At 43.0% G+C, this 14808-nt stretch overlaps 2 protein-coding genes across 2 annotated transcripts in view; both read left to right on the top strand.

Annotated features, from left to right (window-relative positions):
- Positions 1-1231: 1231 nt before the first annotated feature.
- On the top strand, positions 1232-5459 carry LOC133402166 (uncharacterized). Its single transcript, XM_061675782.1, has 9 exons — positions 1232-1306; positions 1894-1945; positions 2025-2093; positions 2173-2202; positions 2295-2482; positions 2553-2635; positions 2721-2895; positions 3894-3985; positions 4056-5459. Exons 2-9 carry the CDS (start codon positions 1908-1910, stop codon positions 4632-4634), a joined length of 1254 nt encoding a protein of 417 aa, XP_061531766.1. The 5' UTR covers positions 1232-1306; positions 1894-1907; the 3' UTR covers positions 4635-5459.
- A 961-nt stretch (positions 5460-6420) lies between these two features.
- The window catches only part of osbpl3b (oxysterol binding protein-like 3b), a 28180-nt gene continuing 19792 nt past the window's right edge, over positions 6421-14808 (top strand). Inside the window, 1 exon segment of the mRNA XM_061675781.1 lies at positions 6421-6568. The gene's annotated coding sequence lies outside the window, so the exon portion shown is untranslated.

Genomic DNA, 14808 nt, shown 5'->3' with positions numbered 1-14808 from the left:
ACCCTACAATGAGCATAAGCGATACAGAAAATCAAAGGATGGACGGATGTCTTTAAAGTCCACAAAGCTATATTGTCCTGTGCAGGCAAGTACAGCTAGTATATGTTTTAATCGTCACTCGTGTCAGGTGAAAACATTTCTTCAACGGTAACTTTAGGATTTCAAGATGTTGAATCTCTGTTTCTTTGTCTAACCCCATTTAAGATTTATCCTCTCTTTATCCTTTTCCTCAATATAAGAAAGCCACTAGAATAATTCATTCATTGCACAGTGGCAGGAATTGGAACTTTTCCATTGGACCAAATCTATATAATTGGTTACCGGCCTGCTGGACATTTATATTTTACTGAGACTCTCAAAACACTTCTCGTGGGAATCCCACTTAAAAAGCACAATGCAGCAGTCTTGTTGCACATTGCTGCTAGCCAACTTCGAGTCATTGGCGAGGCAGCAGCACTGATCCATGACCGCTTTGTACATTGTAAAATGTCCAACGCACAGTGCACTGTATGCTTACGTCTTTGAACAAGATGTAATGGAATGCTAACGTGACCCATTATTTCACCGCACGGTTGCTGTTGATTGGCAGTGGTGGGTGATCATATAGGCGACGTACAATTGGCTGGCGATGAGTCCAGAGGTTACCCTGCCCCTCAGCTGGGACCATGACGTTAAATAGGACAATCGGTATAGAAAATGAGTGGAATACAAGGTGTCTCAGAAAAGCTCTAGGACTGTTCCAGATAACGCTTAGCTAAACTTTGCACAGCTTACTGCGGAAATGACCGGGATGTTAACTCACTTGCGATTCTAATGAGGACGCGCACTATGGATGGATGTTTCATGTCTTGCACTTCAGTAGTTCATATTATCAGCTTACTGCAATGATTTAGGTATGGAGCATGTAAAATCAGATCAAAATTCTGATTGTTTTTCCAGATTCGAATGATTTCCTCGGAGTAATGTTGAAGCGGAGCTTTGACATGTACCTTGTTTCGATGATGTTGCATTGCAGCAGAGACAGTGAAAGATGACTCCTTGTAACCAAAACCAAACTCCTCCGAGGCCGGTGTCTGGTTTCAGCAGGTGTGCAACACTGCTGGCTTGAGCTTTAATTCAGCTCATAATGTGATTGAATCAATCTGTGACACTGTATTATAATTATTTTCACAGTATTTTAATTCATCTGGACTCAGTGACTCCATGCCCTTGTATCCTTACCGCCTACTGCTGCTGCAGCCCTGTTGAGCAACACTACTATCCTTCAAGTGGACAAGGTGGACTGGCTGCGCACAACTGTAACAAGGTAAAATGGAGTAAGATTTGTGCAATACTGTCATTTCTTTTAGTCTTAAAAGGCCGGAGAGAAAATGTGTCCCGGTGTGTCATGTAATGACGCATGGCTGACGTGTGCTTCTTAAACACGGCATGGCGATGTATAGCCTAAAATGAAAATATTTTCATGCTCAAACCACATGTTCAATATTTACTCATATTGAACTCATACAATGCTAGATTAGATGTATATTCATGCATTGTTGTATTAAAAATGGCATTTTGTATGCTGTATTAAATTCCAATGTACTTTGTTATGTTGTCATAAAAAGCTAGTGCACCATGCAGGTCCCACAAACAGTGAAATTCTGTCACATTTGGCTTATAAAACTAAAAACACAATTGAAACAAAAAATAGAAAGAGGGTTTAACCCATACATACTGAAAAAATATCCAATTGGGGATATTAGTAAGCATTCATTATTTTTTTTTTTTTTGTGGGGGAAAAAAAAAAACCACAATTGAATTACATACTATACCAAAGTAAATGAGTGAAGATCTGATAAGTTAATTGAAGTAACATTTTTTTTTCTTCGTCTATACTTTGCCCATGGAAAGGTTTTGGCAGGCAGATGGCATCCCCCTCAGGAAACGACAGCATCGTACCTAAGTGAGCATACGAACACGCGCATCCCAAAGCTAACAAACGAATGAAGACAAACCATCAGATTCCTCTTCTCCTTTCACAGGCAAACCAAAGGTAAATGTGACATCAGTGATGTCACAAAGGAAAGTGATGCACCCCTTAATGATCAGCTGTGAGTAATCCTGTTTGTATCAATATTAGCTATACAATAACCAACACAATGACATAGAGTAATTATCTGTCTGTCTTAGCATTCCAAACCCCACTGATGTCAATATAGTGTGAGTATGGCTCTTAAAACGATTCCTTGTCAGAAGGTGCTTGCAACTGACCCCAACTTGAGCACACGTTGACTTCGATGATTTCCAAACAGGGAGAAAGCAGTGAAGACTGCGTTTCCAAGAGAACATCCCTATGCATCCCACATCTCCCGCTTTGCCATGTTCCCATCCTTTCGGTCGTCAGGAGATCCTCCAACGGGAGTCAGGACAGCGGCGTTCCCTTTCATCAGCCCCATCGTCCCGACCACACCAAAGGTTACTGTGCTCAGCAAAACGAAAGGTACAAAGAAAGTACTTGCTAACGGTGTCGTCATTGAACATCAGTAATATACCGTGGTTTCCTCATTCAGGTGGTCCATACAGGCATGAGGTTATGGAGACACCCACGAGGGCGAAGCCAGCCAAGTGGACAGGGGAGCTCGGCTTCTTGGAAGTATATGAACTTTGAAATGTATTTGTACCAAATGAACGTGACCAGATCTACACATTCGACCTTTTCCGATCATTTTCGTTCTCAGCGTCCAAAACCCACGAGGGGAGTAAGGCATGCTTTGTACGCCGCGCCCACAAGGGCCGTGCTGCCCAACCCCAAACTTCGTGACGGGGATTTGACGGCTTCCGAACGGACGAGTAACATTTTGAGGAATATGGATAAGATGCACTGGATCACCTCTTATCAGATGCACTACAAAGGTAAATACTTTTATTGGTCCTTTCAAGAAGCCAAAATGGAAACTATGTGCTGTTGTAATGTCTTCTATGGACCTACAGTGTCCCGAATCAAGTTGAATGATGTCTAAATGGAGCACACGTTCAGATACAAGCGCATAATGGTTGGTACCCTCAAATAGACAGCTTTTGGACTCTTCATGTTTGACATTTACTGTGGAAAAGTCCAAAGCCACCAATATTGTGGCTTTAATCATCATTTCCATATCAGTTCTTTTGGCACAGTAAATAATAGGACCGATACAATCAGCAGAATGATACCCAAAAAAATAAAAATACTCAACTGTATCTATGTATGTATGTACAGGGTGCATGAAAAGTAACTCCCTATTTTTAAATACTTATAATTGATTCATATGTCGTAATATTTTTTTGTGTATGTTCCATGATTAAAGGAGCAAGTGTATTCTACCAAACCCACGACTTTGGAAGAACTTGAAGGGCGAAGACGAGAAGTTATGTCTTCCATCCCACAAGAGCTCCTTGTGAAATCAGTTAATGCTTGTTCCCAGGCGGCTTGAGAAACTAACCAGCTAATGCTGGCGAACCATATCGAATTTGAAATAAAACTCCACGCAATACACTTTCTTCTCACGTTCATTTCTTGTAAGAATTATGGTTCCGAAATAAATTGCAAGTACTTAAAAATAGGGAGTTACTTCTCAATCACGCCGGTCGGTATATATACTGAGATGAGATCGTTCATTGCATGACGAGAAAGGGCAGCGCTTGAAACAATCCTGATAGATTGAGCATGCGAATGTTTACTTAGCATGTGACTCAAGACAAAAACAATAATATTGGCTGTAAATTTAAGAAAGCTTTATTCATCACTTTTTTCTGAGCTGTTTGGAGGCCCCTTGAAATCTCAGGGTCCCAGACAATTGCCTGTATTTGCCTCATGATAAGTCCACTTCTGATGCTTCACTGAGCCACATCCTTGTTGATCTTGCTCTATTAAGGGTTGCAGCCAGCTTGTAAAACTGATGACTTCAGGGCAAAAATGAGTGAGCTCGCTGGGAGGACTTCACATTCTGCACCACTGGGAGCAGAGGTGAGAAAAGTCACAATTAAATCACCACAACAGCATTCCACTGGTCCCTAATGAGAAGCGTTTCTTCCAGAGAGAAAGGTCTATTTATGTGCTTGTTCCCTCTAAACTGAGACAAGAAGCACGGAGAAGACAGGGGAGAAATATGAAGAGCACTTACGCTGACACGTTTTTAAACCCATCGGCAAACCAAGGCGCCCATCGAAGCCAACGTGGCTCTCACACGATGATGTGTGAATGCAACGACGCAACGGATCGGCACCAAATTGTTCCTAATCCCTCAAACGCTGTTTCTGGTGGAGCAGAAGCCACCGAGTCGTCAGGCACAACTCAAGTGGAGAGCAAGGAGGAAGCAAAAGTGCATTTTGATGAACGCCCCACAAAGTCTCCCGCGGCGACCAACATCCAAGACGCCAAACGCAACCTGCCGCGGCTTCGCGTGCTGCCTGGCATCGCGCCCGTGGGAAAAGCCGCTGGAATTCGGGAAGGTGAGGCCGGCGGCCTTCTGGGCCTGCAAAGCTCTTATTCGAGGTCAAAGGCCCATCAGGCCTTCAACAGCTCCATCAAGTACGCTTCTCTCAACCTGAGGGACAATGTGTTCGTAGGCAAGAAACACAACTTCTACGGCCTCAACTGCAACATCATCCACTGATAATCTCGTCCGCCCACTTTTCGCCGCCTGTTATGGTAAATTGGAGTCAAATTGTGCTAAATGTACCAAGTGACATTTTTACTTGAAATACTTTGAATGTAGAAAAATCACACCTGGAATATTAAAAGTAAAAGGCAAACATTCAGACGAGGAAATGGAAAAGAGCTCAAAAGCGTTCTGTGAAAAGGTGCTTCGCAACACAACGTCCTTGAGGCTTTGACCCTCAGCTTGGATTCATGTAACATTCCTTTCATTTTCCTTTTTTCTTTTCATTTTTGATATCTGACCAAAGAAAACCACGGACCAACAGTTGCAACTCTTCTCTTTAGGGCTCAAACCTTCTCCTGCTCCTCCTCTGACGGGAACGTGATGATAAACGGGATCACATTGGTTCATTTCTTCTCATGTGTGCGGTTTCAAAGGACTTTTATGCACATTTATTTTTATTGAAACACAGCAGAGAGACTCTGATGATAACCTGCAATAAATGTGTGGTTGTTTTGTCTCCTCTGTCTATTTGTCTGTGCACAAAATCAGCAAAACCTTTCCCTGACAAATGCAAATTTTGTAAGAATAAATACATTCCCATCCACTCGGATAGACTAATGATAGATTAGAGATTGTACACGTGCACATTTAAGGATTTAATGTAGTCCTAATGAATGTTATGTTTTGATTGACACTGTCTTGAAGTATTTCCCCCCTCTTAATCCATCTCTACACGGGCATATTAGTGGCACGAAGCACATGAAGACCATACTTGAATTCGTGTCATGTTCGCTGAGGCATCTTTTGCTTCAGGTCGTTGATGTCCTCCATCTTTGTTTGATCCACTATCTTGAACCTAATAAACTATGATCGTCATTGTGGCTTTTTCTTAAGAAACGCACCGGAAATACACTAATGCAATGCGATCGAAAAACTTTGATGACCACTGAGTATATTGCGTATATTAGGCGTTGCCGACAGCACCTAACAATTCTATTAAATAAGATGGGTGGGGAATATCTTGCTTCTCTGAATGAGTTGCCGTCATTATAATCCTCCCTGGTTTGCCTTCCTCCATGTTGTTACGGTCCCTGTTGTTGTTGGTGTTCTTTTTTTTTCACATTATAACACCCCCAAGATCTGATTTCAAGATCTCAACAGACTGACCATGTGTACAGGTAAAAAGTCGTCAGAAAAATAAATATACAACTAAAGTACAGACTCTTGAAAAGTGCTCTTGAGCAACTAAGTATTTGTACTTTGCACCGCTGATTATAATTAACACATTAACATGAATTTACATTTCCTTTGTAATAAATAAATAAAAATATAAAGAGATTGCGGACATCCTGTACAATTTCTGTTATTTATTTTATTGTTTTATTTTTTGGAGTGACCCATCAATTTGAGGGCGTTTTAACTGCAAAGGTGCAATTCAACCGCATGGTCAATAGATGGCGGCATAACTTCACATTTTCGATCCGCTTCATAGGGATGTTACCCGACGTGATTGATGACACATAGTCAATACAGATATTTCACCCTCAACATTTACACTTAAGTCACGAATGGGACATTTTCGTGACCGTCACCACGTCATTCATTCATTTGGGGATTCCCCGACAAACGTCACAAAAGCACTCGGCGGAAAATACAAGCCCCGCCCTCTAGGCTTGTCGTCAGCTTCTTTCTTAACTCTAATTGGCTCATATTTGGATCAGACAAAGTATCCGCCTTCTGTATGCAGCGGTGAGCCGATGAAGTTGTTTTTTTTCTTTCTTTCCCTATCTTAGTGGAAGCTGTGCTAGTGTGCGTGTCACGACCCAGAAGGGAGTCTACTTCAAGTCTACTTCATTTCATATTTCTTCTGTCATTTTGTCGGCCACTATCTTTTTATTGTAGCACCATCACATCACCAGAAAATCCACATTTGCAACTCTGCCAAGGTGAGTGTGCTCTTTCTTCAAGCTGTCAGTCATTCCTGTTTTTAGCCCCCCCCCCCAAGTGGTGTAAAGTTAATTGAGAGTTTTATTCTCTTCTTCTCTGTTTTATTTAAGAAAGTCACAGCCTTGGCTCACATATTCTGGGATGTACAGTCAGCCGTTGAGTGCTGCCCAGCATCTCACGCCCACTGTGCGTTACTGCTGGAGCACAAAATATCATTTCTTTCAGTCAGTTTTTCTCATGTTAGTCATGAGCAAGCACCCACATATTTCAGTAGCAATGCAACACGCCGACTTGCACAACTTTTAAGGTCAGCGTGACTGGCTCACAGTCACACAAGCTGGAATTTCACGACCAACACAGCATCCTTTGGGTGCCCTGCCGGACAGTGGAGCCTTTCAGGTAATGCTGGTCAGCTCGCTATGTGGCTCACTGGGGATGTGTGCTGCTTATGAATTGGAAATTGAAGGCGAAAGCGAGTGTGCATGGCAGCTTCAACGTGGCGAAACTGTGTGTTCCCTCCTGAGCTTGTCATCATTGAAAATGCGGCCTTGATGGATGCTAGCCCACCACGGGATAGGCGGTACATTGGCCTAGTGGATAGCGCATCCGCATCACAGTTCTGTGGTGAGGGGGGTTCGAATCCGGTCCCCGAGCATTCCTGTGTGGAGTTTGCATGTTCTACCCGGGTTTTATCCGGGTACTCCAGCTTCCTCCCACAGGTTGACTGAAGACTTCAAATTGAAGAGGTGTCCAAAGTCAGCTGATTTAGTGTATGTTTTGCTCAAGACCGCACCGTCCAAGACCAGAAGTCACCAAGAAAAGACCCAAGTCAAAGTCTGCAAGTCGAGACAAGTGACAGGACCAAGACAAGAAGCATCCAGTTAGTGGTGCCGTGTTAGTAACACGTGACTCGAAGGTATTTGTTGTTTTACCAAGTGCTTCTCCTTGTTATCATATTAATGAAGTTAAAAAAAATAGCAGATCAGTGCTGGTCTTAATGAAAAATCCCGATCCAGACCAAGACTTTTGGGACTCAGGTCCAAGACAAGACCTTGAAAATGCGGTCTCGAGAGTGTTCCAACGCTAGGGGCTGGGCCACAGTTCATGCGTCCACGACCCCAGTGAGGATAAGCACTATAGAAAGAACGGTGAGAAGTAAAAGACAAAAACAAAAACAAAAAGCCTGGTTGTCTTTGCAAGATGTGCATTGAAACGTAAAACGTAGCAGCACTGCGCAGGATTGGAGATTAGCCCCCCCGACTTTCTCCTCATGACACTGACCAAGCTTTAAAAAGGCATTTGCTCCAAAGCAATCAATTCCGGTGGAGAAGATTAGTGGCTGCTAAAGCTGAAGATGTGCCGGGGCCAATTTCGGTGTCCTCCATCATTCCACCCGTCAACACTCCTCATTGGCCCGCTGACGGGGCGTGATTATTTTGCAGAGAAAAAGAAGTTCAGAAGTGAATTCTGGAACACATATACCATTTGTGGGGCAGCACGCTGACCTAGTGGTTAGCACGTCCGCCTCGCATTATTTGGGGAAACTGCTATGGCAATGTTCAGTTCAAGGTTTCGAATTTTTGTGGGGCCCCTTGCCCCTTCCGCAAGAATTGAGCCGCCCCTGCACTGCAGCCGAATCACATCTGCATATTCGCAAGCACAACAAGAGCAATGTGCAGCAACCTGGCAATCATTAAAGTTATATTCACTTGAGGATCATTAATATGATCTGTTCACTAATCGGATCCTGACACGGAGGAGAAGCAAATTATTTTTGTTTCTGAAGTCGAATTATCTTTTTTTTCACCGGGGAATTATAAAGAACAATTCTGGTACTATTTTGTTTGTACATATTTACTTTGCATTTTTACATATCCAGAAAAGCTGTATATAAAACCAGTTTATTATTAGTTGTAGTAGCAGTTGTAGTGGTTGTCAGGGACGTCACAACTATGTGGTGGAGTTGGACCCCTGTCCTCTCTTTTTCGACACCCACACTTTTCGCTCTGCCTTTTCTTGTTGTTGTTTTAAAAAGGGTTGCGGGCCGTGTTATTTTTAGTACAATTGAGTACAAATTGTGCAAAGGTGTGAATGTTGCGATCACGTTTGTCACGTCAGCTGCGGTTCGCTCCAGCTCACCCGCGACCTTAATGAGGACAAGCGCTGGAGAAAATAAAGGAATATACTAATTTTGTTCCATCCATCCATCCATCCATCCATTTTCTGAGCCGCTTCTCCTCTCGAGGGTCGCGGGCGTGCTGGAGCCTATCCCAGCTATCATCGGGCAGGAGGCGGGGTACACCCTGAACTGGTTGCCAGCCAATCGCAGGGCACATAGAAACAAACAACCATTCGCACTCACAGTCACGCCTACGGGCAATTTAGAGTCTCCAATTAATGCAAGTTTTTGGGATGTGGGAGGAAACCGGAGTGCCCGGAGAAAACCCACGCAGGCACGGGGAGAACATGCAAACTCCACGCAGGCGGGGCCGGGGATTGAACCCGGGTCCTCACAACTGTGAGGCTGACGCTCTAACCAGTCGGTCACCGTGCCGCCTAATTTTGTTCCAGGATGACATGTCTTTAATTATCACGTAGTCACGCACTCGGGTCAAATGTGACATGTGACATGTGACTATGTGTGCATTATCAGCGTTTCCAAAATGTAGGGTGAGGTTAAATGAGGTTACAGCAATAGTGTACATCATATATTTTAGGAAGTTTGAGTCCTAGGGGAAGAACTAAATTGGACGTTTGCGTTTTAACCCGGAAACGTTTGTGACAAGCTAGTCTAAGTGAATCCAAAATGTTAGGCCACGTGACTTTTGACTCGGGGTCGACATTCTCATAGGGTGTTCTGTTTTTTTGTTGTAGCTTCCATCCTCTACATCTGTACCCAATCTATCCATTTTCTTTACCAATTGTACTGTAGCCTGTCCCAGTTACCTTTGGACATAGAGAGCTATATCTACATATAGCCATCCATCCATTTCCTATATCGCTGACCCTGTTTAGGGTCTGGGGTATCTGCGGTATATATCGTTTTCACACAACAAAATGCACAAATGACAACCGTAACCTTGCGTCAAAGGTTGAGATGGAGAGATGAGCGGTCTGTCACCCTCGAAGCAATTTGGGGATTCAATGCCTTGGTTAAGGACAACTAATCTGTACTCGAGAAACGAAGGTTCTGTAAGATAAAGTGGAAGCCCTGAGGTCGTACCATTCCCCAAAACGAGAGAGTGAGTATCAAAAGAAAAACAACTTCATAGGTGTTTTTCTTTTCTGTGTTCTTGCAAACACTAATGGAGGTTTCGATTGAGTTATGATGACCGTAGAAGAGAAAATGGAACTTTTTGTGACGTGGGAACGCAGTCCAATGCGGCTTGCCAAAACATTGGAAATAATAGTTGGGTTCACCGTACATGCGCAAAGGGGCTTGCCGCGATCTTTTTGACACACAAGCAATGTATTCGGAGTGATGTATTTGTCGACACCGTGCTTCAGTTTCCTTCAAGTTTTCCCAATTCAAGTGATTTATCCACTGGGGAGCGTGCCAACAAACACTTTCCTTCTTTTAATGCTTGGCCACTTGGCCCTCTCAGCATTCTGCCAGCCTGGTTCGCTTTTTATTTGGCACAAATTGTTTACCCCCTTGGAGCCGTTCCTAATTAAACAAAACCCGTGCGGAGAATCAGTCCAACATACATTAGAGCTTGTGTTGAGATCTGTCGTGATGGATTTTCCAGACTTAGCTTCTATTGGATGCCGTTAATGACATCATTTGTCAGTGGCGGTAGACACGCAGAGGCAGTTTTGCTGGTGTGCGGGGTTAGGAAAATCGACTCTTTCAATAACATCTTTGTGTGACAAGAGCCAAGGAAAAACATGGACGGGGATAAGAGGAAAATGTTTGGTTTTACGATGGAGTTCCTTTCCGCACGACACCGTGTTTACAAACCCTTTGTACAAACAGTTTATAATGCAAACTTACTTCCTCCCTGGTGATGGGATTGGAATAGAAATGTCCCAACTTTTCACTGTCCGACTCCCTGTTGGAGCCGTTCACTGCTCTACTGTTCACTGTTCACGAAAGAAACAACATTATTACCTCTCTGACAAGCACCTACACGTGGAAATACTGTATTGTTCATCCATTTCTTAGTTCATTCGTGTCACGTACTCAGACACGTACACACTGCATTTGGTTTTTGCGGCGCCGACCGCAGGGTTGGGTGTAGGACGCCGCATTTATAAAGCAATAGAAAAAATGACTACAGATTATTAAAGCAAATTATTTTAAATTTTAGCCGCATGATTTTTTTTCTCAGTTTGCTCATTATAGTGACATGCTGACATTTATTTTATTTTATTTATTTTTTTGCCGTGCCAGTCTGTAACCTCCTCCGGGCATCAGAGGCAGAAAGAAGCTCAAACACACTCCGCCAGAAACCCGACATGAATTTTTTAACACAGACAGCGCTTTCAGATCTTTTGACTGTAAAAACAATCGCACATGCGGAAGGATTTCGCAGAATATCAGCGTTATTATACCTGAATTATTCAAAATGTTCACCCTGTATTTAGGTGGCACCTTTGGAGTGCTTGAATAATATTTGACCTACTTTCACGTTTGAACTACTGTAATCTTATTCCGTCAACATGGCCACGGTCAATTAATCAAGTTTATTTATTACAGGAGGGGTTTTGTGCTCTCTACTCACCTGACCCTTTAATATTTAATCAATTGGAGTAGACATAATAATAAGAACACCTCTTAGTAATGACATTGATGAATGCTATCTCTGGTCCATGGCTAACCACATGCAAATTTAAAATAATACACTGAACAATATCATCTAAAATCGCATACAGTATAATCTGCACATTTAGTCTAAAATAACATAAAACAATATATCTATTTATTTATGTATTTTTTCTTCTACTTGTCAAACTGCTGTCCATATGGCATGAATGCTAATAAGCCGTTAGCTTAGCGACAGAGTTAGCATGCTTGAAAGCCCCTTTTGACTTAAGGCAATAGGATATAATATAATAATATCATATAACTCATTGAGCACTTCATTTTTTTTTTTACATGTGTTGTCAGAGGTAAATACTGTGTATCATATGCTTGAGGCTTCTTGTGTGTACCTGCAGCAGTCTCTTTCGCAGAGCAAACTATTACAAAGAGCTATTCATGATTTATTCATGAATCCACTTTAACGGGAGAGGGAAGCTTTGCTGCCGCAGCTGTCGGAATTTGAGAATCAATGAAATGCACATGAAAGTGACAACGGCGGCGACGGGAAGCCTCCGCTAGCGAAGCAGATGAATCGTACAGCAAGAGCTGAACGTGCAGCGTATGTGGCGCGATCGCTTTTGCATGAGCTCAGCGCATTCATGTTCTTTAGCGCTGGTCTGCCAGCGTGTGTCGAGAGCTTCTGACTCTCGTCGGATTCCTAACGGGCTGCTGTTGAGCGGCAGTGCGAGACTCACGCGCATTGTGAATAGACTGGAGCAGAGACACGGGCCACTGTCGTGCGCGTGTTGTTGTTGAGGATGTGGTTGATGAACAGGATGCCTATTGGTGAATGTGTTAGGTTGAATATGTGTGTTGGACAGTTCCGACAGTATGAATGAAGCACAAGGGAGTTGTTGAAGACGTGATTATTATCACGCTTTAAGCAGCGTACGTCTGTTATTTGGACCCTCTCCCTCTGACTTTGGCAGCCTTGGACCATCAGGCCCTAAGCCCATTTATCCAGGCGTTGCCATGCGTGTGGATTTTTCTTCAAAGGTATGGTCGGGCATACTAAAGGACGGGCCTGTCATCGCTATGGCAGGTAGGAACCAAATGAAAAACTCCAGGCAAGAGGTCAGCATAGGCAACGGCGACTTTGAAGCAGTAGCGTGAAAAAGAACAAACTGGCAAGGACGCAGAATGAGAATACGCGAGGCGCAGGTGAGGAAAGGCACAAACAGGAGCAGGTGAGCACAAGACGGGGGACACACACAGACATGACAGAGCATGCGAGAATTGCGTCCCGCTGGGGTTATATTGGATTTATGGTCGTCATCAAAGTCTTTCTATTTTTAGTGTGCAGAGCAGTGGGTCACCGTTATATTTTGTGCCGATGTAGGCCAGAAATAGTCTCTCCTTCAGTTTTGACACAATGGAGCAACGACGTACGCCGCGCGTCTAAGCGCCAAATAAATAAGGATTTTGCGCGTTGCTGTTTGTTATCCGTGTAAAGCGACACATCAGCTATGTCTGTGTTTACATTCATGGAACCAGCTGCATACTCCAAAATTGCACGTAAGTAACTCCACAAACGTCAACATCTGCAGTCACAGCACCTAAATAAACAATAATACATAACGGATACGAATATTATACATGACATAGTGTTTACTGTAATAACTTCTACAGTACTCGACTAGCAGCCGTCAGCGATTATTTAGAAAAGGTAACTAATAAATCCGTCGAAATGTTCTTACTCGCTCAACCTTGCATCATCTGAGGAGGTTCTAAATTTATTCGCAGAGTATGAACAAAAACAAAAACATTCATCACAGTTTTGCGCGTCAAACGTGCGTACGGATGCTTCGTGAATGAAGCCCGATGTCCTTTTTTTAAAAAAAAAAATATTTACTTCTCCTTCCAACTTCTCCGAAAACGCTTCTGATTAGCTACAATCTCAGTAGTCGTTAGAGGTTATAGCGCTACCTGCTGCATTGGCATGTTTCTGACAGCATACACATTTTATTTTTTTTAAAATGTTTTTTAAAAGACATGAGTGTGGACTGATTTGTTTAATGCCAGAGTGGGGAAAAGTTTTAAAATGATTTTTATTCTCTCATTATACCATCCTAATTGCCGGGGCTCTTCTGAATACACGTTCAAGAAATATGTTCAACTTTCACAGATCTTCTTGTGAAATCTCTAAATGAAAAGGTTATTGCCCATAGCGTTCTCCTCTGACGAAGAAAATGAGGAATACTTGTCAGACTTCGCCGCCGTCAAGGGGCAATATAGATAAAGAGGTCAAATGTAGATTAGCAGAGAACTTCTTTTGTGCACTTTCGTCATATTTGATGGAGGAAAAAATGATGTTCACACATAAATGGGGAAAAGAGGAAGTGAAAAATGTTGTGTCATGAAAAAAATATATATATATATCACGATGACTCCACCGTGATACAAGCAACCTCTCTCGCTCTTGTCTTAGCTTTCTGTGTTGACCCTTTCAGCTGAAATTGTTTGGGAGCGGTCTAAAAGATGGGGGGGGGGGGGGGGAATGACAAGATGTACGGCCATCAGCACAACAAAGAAACTTAACAACAATAGAAGGAGCTTTGTTTTTAAGAGCGATGACCCGTCTGCGCATGCAACGATAAGGTCTTCGCACAACGCTGCACCGCATTTATTTATGTTAATATCGACTAATGTAAAGTTTGAAACAACAGCACTTCGATCAAAGCTGCCCGAAAGGGTGATCACTATACTCGCTATAATCTCTCAAGGGGAAATTTAACTCACACGCTGCCGTATATTTGTGTTGCGTACACAGAAAGCAAGGGATTTCGTTTTGTGACTCCCATCCTAATGATGCCCAAAAGCCCCGTGAGGCATGTCAGCCTCTTTGATAGAATCTGGAAGAGAGTGGAAGGACGGAGAAACATCTGCAACATGAAGTGCAGAGTGTAATTAGAGGGCTTTTAGCTTTTGTCAATCTAGTTAGTGCAGCCATTAGCCCGTCTCTATTGAGATCATGCGCCCAGCACGATTTGCTGAAATGTCTCTATTAGGTTGTAAACTAAGAGAGGTTGCATGATGTCACATGATGTTTTTATGAGTCTGGTCGTAGCCGGCCCAAGCCATACGCCAACTGAGCACCTGCTAAGCACTCCGCCAATACGAGGGGCCCCCAAGAGCAATTAACAGTCAACAGAACCACAAGTATTTAGGAATATTTTTGGATTAAGGTAGTTAACTTAGATCATTTTCACTAAAGCCTTTGAGCAGTTTTACATTGTTCGAAGAACTAACTATCGAACTATACAGTATTTACTTTTTAACCATTATTTGTCATCTTGTTCCAGGTGCCTATTCATTCCTTATGGAAGTATTTTTATATATCTAAAAAGCGCTGACGTCTAATGGAGCTGTCACCGTGATGAAAGTCTGAGAAGCGGCCAGGTTGCGAAAGGGAAGGCGGAAGGGCGGCGGAGTGAC

This window comes from Phycodurus eques, chromosome 4 (assembly GCF_024500275.1).
Source record: "Phycodurus eques isolate BA_2022a chromosome 4, UOR_Pequ_1.1, whole genome shotgun sequence".
Classification (NCBI taxonomy): domain Eukaryota; kingdom Metazoa; phylum Chordata; class Actinopteri; order Syngnathiformes; family Syngnathidae; genus Phycodurus; species Phycodurus eques.
The sequence above is the reverse complement of the archived record's forward strand: the minus strand, read 5'-3'. Positions and strand labels throughout refer to the sequence as shown.

Excerpts from the sequence above, each read along its gene's own strand:
- LOC133402166 (XM_061675782.1), top strand. The coding sequence starts at position 1,908 with ATGGCATCCCCCTCAGGAAACGACAGCATCGTACCTAA. Across the intron at positions 2,483-2,552 it reads TGTGCTCAGCAAAACGAAAG|GTGGTCCATACAGGCATGAG; the intron begins GTACAAAGAAAG and ends TTCCTCATTCAG. Across the intron at positions 2,636-2,720 it reads GGGAGCTCGGCTTCTTGGAA|CGTCCAAAACCCACGAGGGG; the intron begins GTATATGAACTT and ends TTTCGTTCTCAG.